Raw genomic sequence first — 13259 nt, forward strand, 5'->3', positions numbered from 1 at the left:
GCGCGAGGGGAGGCAGGCGGGAGGCAGGCGGATTGGGAGAGAAGCCTGATGGGGGCGGGAGAGCCTGGTGGGTGGGCGTGAATGAGGGGAGGACTGGGCTGGGCTTGCATGCGATGCGCGTGCATGTACACGGGCACTGCATGAAAACCGCGGGGCTGAAAGCCCTTTGGTTTGAAGATGTTTTCGCCACATGAATTCTCGCTACGCTCGATGCGCTTGCGCGCATCGATAGGTCGCGAGACCTAAAAACAAGATGCATCATTAAGATCTATGCTGTCATTACCCCCCGTGAAAGGACAGCACCATAGAGGGGACAAAATTCCAATATGAAAAAAAGTGTATTCTCCATGAAGAGTTTACAAACTGCAACACACAAAATGTTATATACTGTGTAACATGCCCCTGCAAGAAGGCATATATCGGCAAAACAAGTCAACAAATAAAAAAAAGAATCACACAACACAAGTCTCGGATTAAATGCAAAACACCTAATGCACCGATGGTTGCTCACTGTATTGAGATGGGACACTCAGAGAAAGATATAAAATGGACTGTTCTGAAACACATTGTGGGAACTAATGTGGAGAATATAATGTCAAAATGTGAAGCCAAATTCATCCTATACTTGGGAACAATGGAAAATGGCCTCAACGAGATGTCCGAATTAACAAACTATACGTAAACCAAAATTCAAAAATATGTCTCTCACATAAAGACAGGAACAAGGGGCTACCATAAGCAGCATATCAAGTCATCATAATGAACACCATGTGGGGTGAACCAACAACAGGTTCAAACATGCAGTGCAAGAGGGACTTCCTTGAAATCCAATAAAAAAGAAACAATTTCGTAAACAGCCAACATGACAAAATGAGCCAACATAACTAAATGAAGCAACTACAAAAAACAATAAACACAATCGAGGAAGAACGTTAGTAGAACGTCAGTAGAACAACAACAAATGGAGATAATGTCCCAGCAGGAAGCGCCAGTAATCACTTGTATAAAATTCGAAAACAACAGAACATTCGCAACACTCAGTGCAAGGAACGTGTATATAACAACAGATGGGAACTACAAACTCCATCCACCCAGGGAAACACGTGACACATGCACAGCAAGGAAAATACGTCACACGCCAGACGTAGAACAAAGACGCCAAATCCGGAAGGATACCGGTTACCAATACATAAAGAAACAACGACGAAGAATCCCACAAGGCGAGCAAAGAATACGGCGACTATAAGGTACGAAACAATACACACACTTCCAACGTTGTTTTCTAAAAAAAGAACGTGCAGCTAAACGCTAAGTGAGACGCACACTCGATAAGATAGCTTAACGACTAGTCAAGAACAGCTGTTTAACACACGTTATCTAACAGCGAGTGAAGCAACAACAGTCGAAGCTGCCTTTAAACAGTGGAACAAGTGTGGCAAAGACTGGAAGAGCTCTTTTAAAGTAAACAGAGGAAGTGTAATACTAAGTACACGATACAACACACGTTAACCAACAGCGAGTGAAGCAATGACAATAGAAGCTGTTTTCAAACAACAAAAAATAAAGAAACATCTGAGGCAAGAATTGGATTAGCTGTTTTAAATCAAACACAGGAAAGGAAATAGTAAATACTCGAGAAATATTGATCACTAGACCATAAGGAAGTCAAACATATTTATGAGTTCCCTCTCACTGTTCTACTCCTCAGAATTAAATAATGAGAAAACCAGCCTATGGGCACGTTGAAAATGAAGAGAAGCAACCCACGATCGCCTCAACAAGAACAATAAAGAAGACTTGAGGGTATGTAATGTAAAGACAACTTATAATGCATATTAAATGCTTCAATTCTTTTTAAATCTGCTCACAAAAATTAAATAAAGATTTTTGCCATACAGGTGAGAATAGTAACAGTATCCACCGTCAACCACAAGGCGGGTATGTATACAAATGAACACAAATGGTAATGTCATAGTTATCTAGCCTAGTACTTCTTGAAATAATACCCACCACTAAAAAAGCCAATTTATTACTTTTTATAGATTGGAATCTTGTCCTACAGCAATATAAATACAGCCCTGAAGAAGACCTTGACATAAACAAGAGTGCAGGTCCCACCACGACAAGGTCGAAACGCGTCGGCGATACATACTGGTCATATATGTATAAATAAATGTCAGATAGTGTCAATAACATCTGCTAAAACAAAAAGATAAACTTCTTGACATAAGGAATAGCAGTTAAGTTACATGATACACTGTTGTTGACCATATACCTTAAGGACCACCACTTAGAAATGTGGAGATGATCAAGAAAATGTGAAGTCTTGACAATCTTAAAATAAGTAGGACCCTGTATATATAAGAGTTGTGTTTCTCTAAGGAAAAAACCAAAAAAAACTGTGACAATAAGTTTATGTATATAAATGTACAGTGCGAGAAAAACATTGTAAATATTGTCAATGTATTATATGTAAAGTATAAAGGAACGTTGGTATGTGATAAAAGAACATAAAAAGTAAAAGAAAACATATTTCAAGACACACAGAGTCAATAAAAGGGACTTCTGTAAGAGAAATAATTGTGGAATCTATGGTGTCAGGGGCATTTGTGTTTTGTGATTACATGGTTGTTGTGAATGTCACCATTATCGATTATTATGTAATTGGACCCTGCTGTGCGTCCGCTGCATGCTGTATTCAAGTTGTATCAAATAAAAGTTTTTGAAATGTGAAAAAACATGGAGGCTGCCTGATTCAGTCACATGTTTAGCTCAAAACCCAAACTATTGGATATTGTTTTGGACTTTGATCCCAGTTATGTACTCAATAATTAGTAGTGTTCCTACTTTCTCAATGCTTTTGTCAACAAATGGAAGATTTGTTTCAGGTCTTAGGTTCTGTAGGTTTTCTGTGTCTAAGGTAGATTTCTTTACAAGTGGGGTACTTTGTCCAGATTAAAGCACATCAGGCAAGATGCCTTCAGCAAGAGATACATTTGCTATTTTAAGGAGAATGGTAATGAACTCTTTTGCATATAGTTTGGTTAGGGTACCTAATACATTTCTTCAAAGTGCGATGGTGGCTTGATGCCAACAATTACTTTGCCTAGAGTGGCAACATCGGCATAAAACAAGGCCTGGAGTGCAATCAAAGAGACTGTCAGTGGCTGAGACTAATTTAAGCATTCCTTCCATCACTCTGTTGTTTGTTGCAGTAGACATCCAACATGAGACAGGTATGCCCAGGCGTAGGCCAGGAGCTGAATGTGACACAGGGCTCAATCTACCTCACTGGCAAAGTCTAAATGGGCTAAAACTGGTCTGGAGTCTCTTGTGTTCCCATATGGAGGAGCATCAAGCTGGTCTATTTCTACATTGCAGGACCACGACTGATTTGGATTTGGATTTAGCTGGTCTATTTACAGCGGGTCAGCAGGTAAAAACTGATGGTCCTGAATGGGGCCTGAGTGATTGTCGGTGGCTGAGATGATTACAAGTGTTCCTTCCAGCACTTCACTGTTTGTTTCATTGAAAAATTGACATGATAGATGGAATGTGCCAAAACGGAGAATCAATTTTGGGAGGTAGTGAGCAGAGATGATACAACAGAAAGAATTTAGGAGCAATTAAGAGATTATATGTCCATATGCTGTTTAATACTCTGAAAGGTACTGATTCAAAGTCCTACAGAATGGAAAATGTTTGAGTGAATAGGTCATCTCCGCTGCACATTTAGTGCTTTTTTGGTTAAAAAAAATTCTAGCAAAAGGTAAATTAAAACCAACACTGCCAAATCAAATAGGTATGGCTTTTAGTGGTGTGATCGTTATTTTTTTTAATACAAGCATAAGTCACAAAAAAAAAATATGCAGGCACCTGAACGTGGTTGCTTTACTAGTGATGTTTTTAAACTGTTCTTTCAATTATGCTATGCATTATTTTTTTTTGCCAAAGAGGGGAAAGAATACATCACCTCCATCTCAAACACTCAACTTGCAGGCAGCTACAATGTTTCAGTGTCACTTATACATTTCATTTCAGCAACTTTTAAAAGGAAATTGAAAAAGCACACCCCTAACTGGACATCCAAGAGCAGTCAAAATTAATATCTGGCATTTAAAGTTAATATAAAAAATAAATTCAAAAACACACCTTGAACCAACGGTGTCAATTAAGAGAAATGAACTGCGTCACTCCAATGAGAACAATGCATACATGCGTTGAGCAGCCACTGGAGGGACTCGCAAAATGAGAATGACAATTTAACCGACCAATGAATGAAGCCCACTGGCCCAAAGCCCCTCTCTGGATCTTTATTATATATGAATTGTTTGGAAAAACAATAGTCTGGTGAGACAGCTAGAGCTGCCTCAACGACCAGACCTACAAATAATTACAATGAAGTAATCTAGAAAGCTACATACAATCCGAACGGTTCTTCCAGCTATAAAAATGACAAAGCATATGGAAATAATATAACACCCTGAAGCAAGTTATACATAATTATTGTATGTTAACATCAGTTTAAGACTAGTAGACAAATGAGTTGACTACTTGTAAACAACATACTCTTTTGCAAAGTGCATTACATCAATTCAGTATCAAGCAACTCCATGTTGCATTTTCTTGATGATTTTTATTGGTACTATTTTGCATCAGAACAGTTCATATAAGTTAAACAAAAAAGTCATAGTTATTCTACGTTTTCGTAATAAATTACTCTTTTTCATTAGGCTCAGATATCTGGAAAAACCTCACATCTTTTGCCTCTTTGCCTCTGGGGTTCTACGCCATCACCTCTTCTGTTTGGGGTGTCCCTCTTTTAGTTGGGCCTAGGCTGGACACAAACTACTGTATAAGATAATACACATAATATAATAAATATATGAGGAAGGTGCTTTTAACTCGGTGCATCTTCATTCAGACAAAGTGATGCTTCACGTAGACCAGGGCCTAACCACTGCCTAATCCTCAGATGTTTATAGAGGTAGCTTCGTCCTCATTGGACGTTTCTAAGACACAAGAAAAACAGTGTTGAGACGACTGACTCTAAAAAAATGATACGCTCAAAATGAATGGTGCTTTGCTTTTCCACTCGTGACTCATTCTGAGCAGAAGGCTAGCTGGGTCCTCGACGTGCTCTTACAGCGCAGCATAGGTGAGGAAGTGAGGCTCCCCGGAGCCAGGTCCGTGGAGGTCTGTATGGGGATGCTTCGAGGCCAGGAGCCTGAAAGAAACAAAAACACAGAAAAGAATGTTGAGCGTAGTTGTAATCTTCTTATAAACAAGCATTGGCATAGCCAATAGGTCTCGCCTTTGGGACCTTATGTGTTTAGCCAGAACTTTTGGCTATGTTGTAGAGCATTGTGGCTTCTGTGCATTAGGTTGAAAAGTTATAATAAAAGTGTCACGCATTTTTGTTACCTTTATACAAACGAAGACGACATTATATACAACTGAAAAACCTGATTAAAAATAGATTTTAACATAAAAAAAATGTCTTCTAGTTTTTTTGTACTTGCACTGCTGGCAACTTCTTCCTGCCTGTTCTCATGCTTGTTTGTTATACATTATTTTGTTATGGGGAAGCGGGACATAAATAACGGAGGAGTGGAGGTTGGAAAACAGTAATTTAATGAGAACACGAGCAGTGGACGGTCACTAGGGGAGAATCAACAGATGCCAGATTCCAAGGGCAGACTGACGTGATGCTTAGGTGGTGTGCTGATGCAAAATGGTGGTGGTGAATGATGTTTGGTGCTCAGGTGGTGACACTACAACCCTGATACTCAAAGTACGGCCCTGGGGCCGCATGCGACCCTCCTGACCTTTACATGAGGCCCCCTGAGCAGCAGCAGCACTGACTGGGCTGCTGTGAATGTGACTCGGTATTAACATTAAAAACATGTAAATATACAGAAAGCACACATTTTAAGGTTAATTGCAGTTAAACAAAAGGAAGTAACTAGGCCCTTAACTTTAGTTACACCTTCATTTTTAAAGATAGCAAACAATTATAAATACCATAATCTTTTCAAAATCCAAAAAGTGTATTTCATTGACCTTCATGCTCATGCCCCACCCTGACAACAATGCATTAGCGATTACATCCAAGCACAGGAGATGGTTTTGTACAACATGCATCCTGAAGTCGTGTATTTTGAGGTCATCATATATGTGATGAAGAAGAAAAAGGTGGGAAATTGAAATAAAACAATTGCCCAGGGTCACACAATTTGGTCAAGTGTAGAAGCCGGGATTCATCCCAGGTTTTCTGGTTTCACATTGTACGATTGAGTTCAGCCACTAGGTATACATACTTTGCTTCCGACTACACTCACTTTACACCCCCACTCCCCTGCTGGTATTAGTGCGGCCCTTGGTCACACCAAAGACCAAAATTGCGGCTCCCAGGAAAATGTTTGTGAGTACCCATGCACTATATGGTGTGGATTCAAGGTACGTTGTGGATTGTGGAGTTCTGGAGTTGAAATATGTTGTTTGGTGTGTAATTATGCGGTGTGTATTGGAAATATGTGGAGTTGGATTGTGTGGCCTGGAACTGTGGTGTTGAGTGAAATTATGCTTAGTGAAATTGTGTCATCGTGTGGAGTGCATTTATGTTGATTGGTGGTATGTAGCATAGAGTGCATATATGTGGAGCGTATTTATGTTGCATTGAGTAGAGTGCAATTATGTGGCACTGAGTGGTATTATGTGGAGTGTATTTATGTTGCATTGAGTAGAGAGTAATTATGAGACGTGTAATTATGTGGTACTGAGTGGTATGTGGAGTGTATTTATGTTGCATTGAGTAGAGTGTAATTATGTGGAGTGTAATTATGTCACACTGAGTGGTATTTTTTGGAGTGTATTTATGTTTCATTGAGTAGAGTGTAATTATTTGATGTGTAATTATGTGGTATTGAGTGGTATTATGTTGAGTCTATTTATGTTGCATTGAGTAGAGTGTAAATATGTGGCATGTAATTATGTGGCACTGATTGGTATTATATGGAGTGTATTTATGTTGCATTGAGTAGAGTGTTTTTATGTGGCGTGTAATTATGTGGCACTTAGTGGTAATATGTGAAGTATATTTGTGTTACATTGAGTAGAGTGAAAATATGTGGCTTGTAATTATGAGGTTCTGAGTGGTATGTGGGGTGTATTTGTTGCATTGAGTAGAGTGTAATTATGTGTGTGTAACTATGTTACACTGAGTGGTATTATGTGGAGTGTATTTATGTTGCATTGAGTAGAGTGTAATTATGTGGCGTGTAAGTATGTGCCACAGTGGTATTATGTGGAGTGTATTTATGTTGCATTGAATAGAGTGTAATTATTTGACGTGTAATTATGTGGTACTGAGTGGTATTATGTTGAGTCTATTTATGTTGCATTGAGTAGAGTGTAAATATGTGGCATGTAATTATGTGGCACTGAGTGGTATTATATGGAGTGCATTTATGTTGCATTGAGTAGAGTGTAATTATGTGGTGTGTAATTATGTGGCACTTAGTGGTAATATGTGGAGTATATTTGTGTTACATTGAGTATAGTGAAAATATGTGGCTTGCAATTATGTGGTACTGAGTGGTATGTGGGGTGTATTTGTTGCATTGAGTAGAGTGTAATTATGTGGCATGTAACTATGTTATACTGAGTGGTATTATGTGGAGTGCATTTATGTTGTATTGCGAAGAGTGTAATTATGTGGTGTGTGATTACGTGGTACTAAATGGTATTATGTGGAGTGTATTTACGCTGCATTGAGTAGAGTGTTACTTATGTGGCGTGTAATTATGTGGCACTGATTGGTGTTATCGGGATTGCATGTTGTTTTCAATAGAGTGTAATTATGTGGCTTGTAGTTATATGCCACTGAGTGGTATTATTTGGAGTGTATGTTGCATTGAGTGCAGTATAATTATCTAGCATATAATTTTGTGGCACTGAGTGGTATTGTGAGGAGTGTATGTTGCATTCAGTAGAGTGTAATTATGTGGTGTGTAATTATATGGCACTGAGTGGTATTTGGAGTGTACGTTGCATTGAGTGCACTGTAATTATGTTGCATATAATTATGTGGCACTGTGTGGTATTATGTGGAGTGTATTTATGTTGCATTGAATTCAGTGTAATTATGTGACGTGTAATTATGTGGCACTGAGTATATTTATGTTGCATTGAATAGAGTGTAATTGTGACGTGTGATTATGTGGTACTAAGTGGAATTATGTGGAGTGAATTTATGTTGCAATGAGTAGAGTGTAATTATGTGGCACGGCTTGGTATGATGGGGAGTGTATGTTGTATTCAGCAGAGTGTAATTATGTGGCGTGTAATTATGTGGCACTGTGAAAATGTCTCCAACACAGGGATAAGTTGGTAATCTTTATTTGGTAGATAAGAATAACAAAACCTCCAGCTTCTCCATCAGCTCCAATTTCCTTCTGCTCAACTTCAAAGAGTAACATTCCATTATCCTAGCAACAACTCAACATTCTATCTTAAGTAAATCCCCACACATCTCCCGCCTTACATGGAATGATAATAAAAAATACAATAAGGCAATCACATAAAATATATTCAGGAATATACTTAACATGAAAGAAAATTACAGAGCGTGTTACAATTCCTCCTCTTTTCACTACAACCCAATCGCCTTCCTTTATATCCGAATCTTTAACACATTTCCTTAAATTGTAGTGACTTGTGGCCACTCTTTGCTGCCTTTCCACATCATCCTCTACTGCCGCACGATCTACCCACACACATTCCCTGTTTTTTAACCACCCTGGAACTTCTTTCACACCTGGCTCACGTCCCTTAAGAGAACCGAATGGAGAAACCCCAGTTATTGAATGTGGTGTAACTCTATATGACCAAAGTAATTTTTTAAGTTCCTCAGACCATGCAAAACCATTCGCTAATGAGAGTTGAATGTTGTCGATTAACAAACGATTGATTCTCTCTACCCAACCATTTGCCTGAATCCTGAACAAAGCAACTCTCTCATGAGTAATTCCCATTTTATACAAAAACTCTTTCATTCTCCTGGAGACCAACTGAACTCCATTGTCCGACACTAGCGTCTTTGGTATCCCTTCATTCATGAATATTCTCTCCATGAAACCAATTACTTTTTCCGTCTCAATGCAATCAGTAGACTCCACAGCAAACCATTTAGAATGGTAGTCTACAAGAACCATTAAAAACTTGCTTCGAGATCCAAGCTTAGAAATAGGACCAAGAAAATCAATTGCTAATTTTTCCCAAGGACGTTTGGGAAATTCCATACAAGCTAGGGGAGGTTGTCTAACAACTTTTGTCTTGTCGCTCATGGCACATGCGTAACATTCTTTGCAAAGCTCCTCAATATCGTTGTCCATTCCTGGCCACCAAAATGACTGCCTAATACGTCTCTTGGTCATATTCCTCCCTAGATGTCCTTCATGTGCTTTGTCCATTATCTTACTCCTCAATTTAGTTGCTGGTACCAACTTGTTCCTTCTTCACAATTTTCCCTCATGTACACTCAATTCAGCCTCAACATGATGAAAGCTTCTAAGTCGAACATCATCACAATTCTTTTTACTCCATCCTTCTGATACACAACTCATGGCCTCTAGTAATAATGTATCATCAGACATACTACTGTCCCATTCTTCTTTATCAAATGCTTGCTCCTCATTGCATCCAATAGCATCTAATCCTTCCTCTAAATCTTCCCTAGTAGCTTCCACTGGCATTCTAGATAGGTAATCAACTACCACATTTTTCAAACCTTTCATATACTCGATCTAAAAATTGCACTCAATCACAGATAATATCCACCTAGAAATCCTGGGAGTCACATTACCTTCTAATCCTCTTCCTGCTTTAAACAAGTGTACTAATGGCTTATAATCAGTACGGACTCTAAAAGGTAACCCCCAAATAAAATAACGAAAATGCTTAATACCCCAGCAACATGCTAGAGCTTCTCTCTCAATCACAGAATATGAGACTTCTGCTACCTGAAGTCTCCTAGAACCAAACCCAATAATCCTTTCCATTCCATCATGAACTTGGGACAACACAGCCCCAATTCCCACCGCACTAGCATCAGTAGTGACATAGGTTTTACCATTTACGTTGAAGTGTCCAAGAGTAGGTGCATGCAAAATGCCCCTTTTCACAGATATAAATGCATTCTCGCATATTTCATTCCATTAAAAGGAAACTCCATTTTTCATTAACAATCTCAAAGGCTCCACTATTTCTGAGAATCCTTTTATAAATTTAGAACAGTACTCAGTCAATCCTAGGAAGGACTTCAGCTGCTCCTTATTGAGAGGAGTAGGAGTATCATTAATAGCCTTGACTATACTTTTTTTTGGTTTTATCCCTGACCCCGATATCTCATGTCCTAAATAGGTAACACAATCTCTTTTTAATTGACAGTTGTCTTTCTTTATAGTCAATCCATTGTTTTCCATACGCTTCAGGACCTCAATTAAAACTTCATCATGATGATCACTGCACTTTCCAACAATCAATACAGCATCTTAAAAACACAAGAAGTTATTTATATCACCGAAAATCTGTTGCAGATGCCAAACCAAAAGGCATTCTACTAAGCAAAATGCTCCCAGCGGTGTTACAAATGAGGTGAGATGTCTAGATTCTTTATCAAGATCAATTTGGTGATATGCAGTAGACATATCTATCACACTGAAAATCACACCTCCACCCATACCAGTCAGCATTTCAGAAATGTTTGGAAGAGGTTGTCTGTCGACCCAAATATTTCTGTTAAGGTCACACAGGTCAACACATAGACGAATCTCGTTTCCACCATCCTTGGGCGCGACTACAATGGGTGCGAGCCACTCAGTGGCCTCTATAGGTTTAATGATGTTTAGCTTTAGTAACTTGTTGAGCTCTTCTTGAAGGGGAGCTCTCATTAAATAAGGTACATTCCTCACCTTGTGAACCACTGGCACTGCATTTTTTTAGGATAATTTTATGAGAGAAATTTACCAGCTTTCCCAATTTATCAGAGAAAACATTAGGAAATGTTTCCATAATATTGTTTTCATAACTGTCTACATTAAGGACTGGTAAGGATTGTACCGGTTCAGGTGCATTAGGATTGAGCATAATTCCTAAATCCCTTTGATGACGCCAACCAAGTAAATTGGAACCTTGTTTTGTCAGATACACTCATCCATACACTCATCCATACACCTTTCTGCCCACGAAGCTTATTATCATCCATTTAAGCCCTAAAATGTCTATGGTCTTTCCTCCATAGCCAACAGCTTTAATGTCAGACACATCCCAAGAATTTACGTTCCCTTCATGACCTCCTACATCAAGGTACATGTCCTTGGACAATAAAGTATATAAACTACCTGAGTCGATTAACATCATGACCCCCTTATCATTAAGATTAATGATTGAATGTGGCTTTTCAAGCTTATCAGAGCTTTCATTAACTACATCAATACCACAAATAGATTCTGAACTTTCATTTCCTTGAATTTGCGAACCTTCAATACACAACATGAGTTCCTGAACATTTTCATCAATTTCATGGACATATTGAGTTTTAGCATTGCAAGCCTTGGCAATGTGTCCTCTGTTGCCACACGCTCTACAAATCGAATTTCCAGCCATACATTTGGTACTAGAAGCGATATGTCCAGGAGATCCACACCTATAGCACTCGAAAACACGTGAATTAGATTGTGGAGGTATGCTAGTGGTGCGAGACATTTCAGTAGGTTTGTTGAAGGACTTAGGTTGAAATTTCCCCCTATTTTTTACAACTTTGGTTTCATCAACACATGCATGGATCTGCGATCCTTTTGAATTCACATCCTTTGACTCAGAATCCTTTGATAAAATATTTTTTGAAACTACAGAACTGGTGCAATGATCCATCACTTTGATCCATAAATCTGTATTCTCTAAACCTTTTGCTATTTGAATAGCCTCTTCTAAGGTAGAATCTTTAATAAGCAGCTTTTCTCATACTCTTTTGTTATTAGTACACCTAACAATCTGATCACGTATAAGTGAATCTACTAAGTTCTCAAACTGGCAAGTCAAAGACAGACCCCTTAACGCAGCTACGTAAGTTGCGATGTCTTCGTCTATTTTTTGGACAAGACAGAAAAACTTATGCCTCTTCAGAACTGTATTAATCTTGGCAATAAATCTTTTTTCTAACATTTGCATGCTCATCTCGTAAACAGTGGTAGGCTCCCCAATACCGATACCTAAAGATATTTCAGGTAAGTTCTCATATAACCGACGCCCCTCAACACCTAGGTGGTGAAGCAAAATAGCTTGTCTGCGAATAGGTCCATATTTATCTGCACCTGTAGCTAATATATAAGTTAAAAATATATTTTTCCATTCTTTCCAGGGTATGACTGGTTCACATGAGGTCGGAAGAAAAGAAGGAGGGGCTGCTAATCCCTGATCACTCATTGCATCTAAATAAAGAACACACTACACCACAAACACCACTAGAGTTAAAGGAAACCTGAAAAGGAAAAAAAAAATTAAATAAAACAATAAATTATTGTCATTAAAGAATGTGTTGGAATGTCTAAAAGATACCAGCATTCGAAGATTTCTTAATAACTGTCGATTTGAAACAGCTGCGTGAACAAAGTTCTTCAAGTTTGTTGATTGCTGTGACAATGTATTCTTGCAGTTTCAGCGTTGTTTATTTATTCCAATATTAGATTATTACGACGCGTATTCCTTTTTTTTTCTCGAGAATAGTCAATTGCGCTGTGCATATACGAAGAAAATCCCTTCACAACTAATCCAAGATGGCCGATATATATCGTCATGCACTTTTCAGCCAATCAATTTTGGAGTTTAGCGCAGGTCACGTTTTTGACGTTACGTATGTTGCGCAATTGTTTCAGTAAGTGGTTGGGCACGGAGCTAGAAAGTTGCCAAGATAGACTCACAAAGCCAATCACGTGCAGATAGTCACTGTTGCTAGGACACACGCACAAAGCCAATCACGTGCAGATTGTCGCGGATTTCTTCGTTGAAATTTTCAGAAAATGCAGCCCAAGAATAACGATTTTGGTAAGGTTTACGAACCTCTTAAATTTGAACCATTTTTTATGAACTTCGGTAATTTTGCAGGCAAAAGGTCACCAAGCAGTGATAAAACGTATAGAAATTACTTCAACTCACTCGCTTGGCTAGAAGAGCTATTTAAATAGCGATGAAACGTATTT

At 38.6% G+C, this 13259-nt stretch overlaps 1 protein-coding gene across 2 annotated transcripts in view; it reads right to left on the bottom strand.

Moving 5' to 3' along the window:
• Positions 1 to 4285: 4285 nt before the first annotated feature.
• Positions 4286 to 13259, bottom strand: part of PPP1R42 (protein phosphatase 1 regulatory subunit 42) — a 655757-nt gene continuing 646783 nt past the window's right edge. For both annotated transcript variants that reach the window (XM_086965837.1, XM_086965838.1), the window contains one exon: positions 4286 to 5227. In XM_086965837.1, coding sequence (XP_086821963.1) covers positions 5143 to 5227 — 85 coding nt within the window. In that variant the 3' untranslated portion in view covers positions 4286 to 5142. The remainder of the gene's footprint in view (positions 5228 to 13259) is intronic.

Source organism: Lissotriton vulgaris, chromosome 4_1, assembly GCF_964263255.1.
Source record: "Lissotriton vulgaris chromosome 4_1, aLisVul1.2, whole genome shotgun sequence".
NCBI classification, from domain to species: Eukaryota; Metazoa; Chordata; class Amphibia; order Caudata; family Salamandridae; genus Lissotriton; species Lissotriton vulgaris.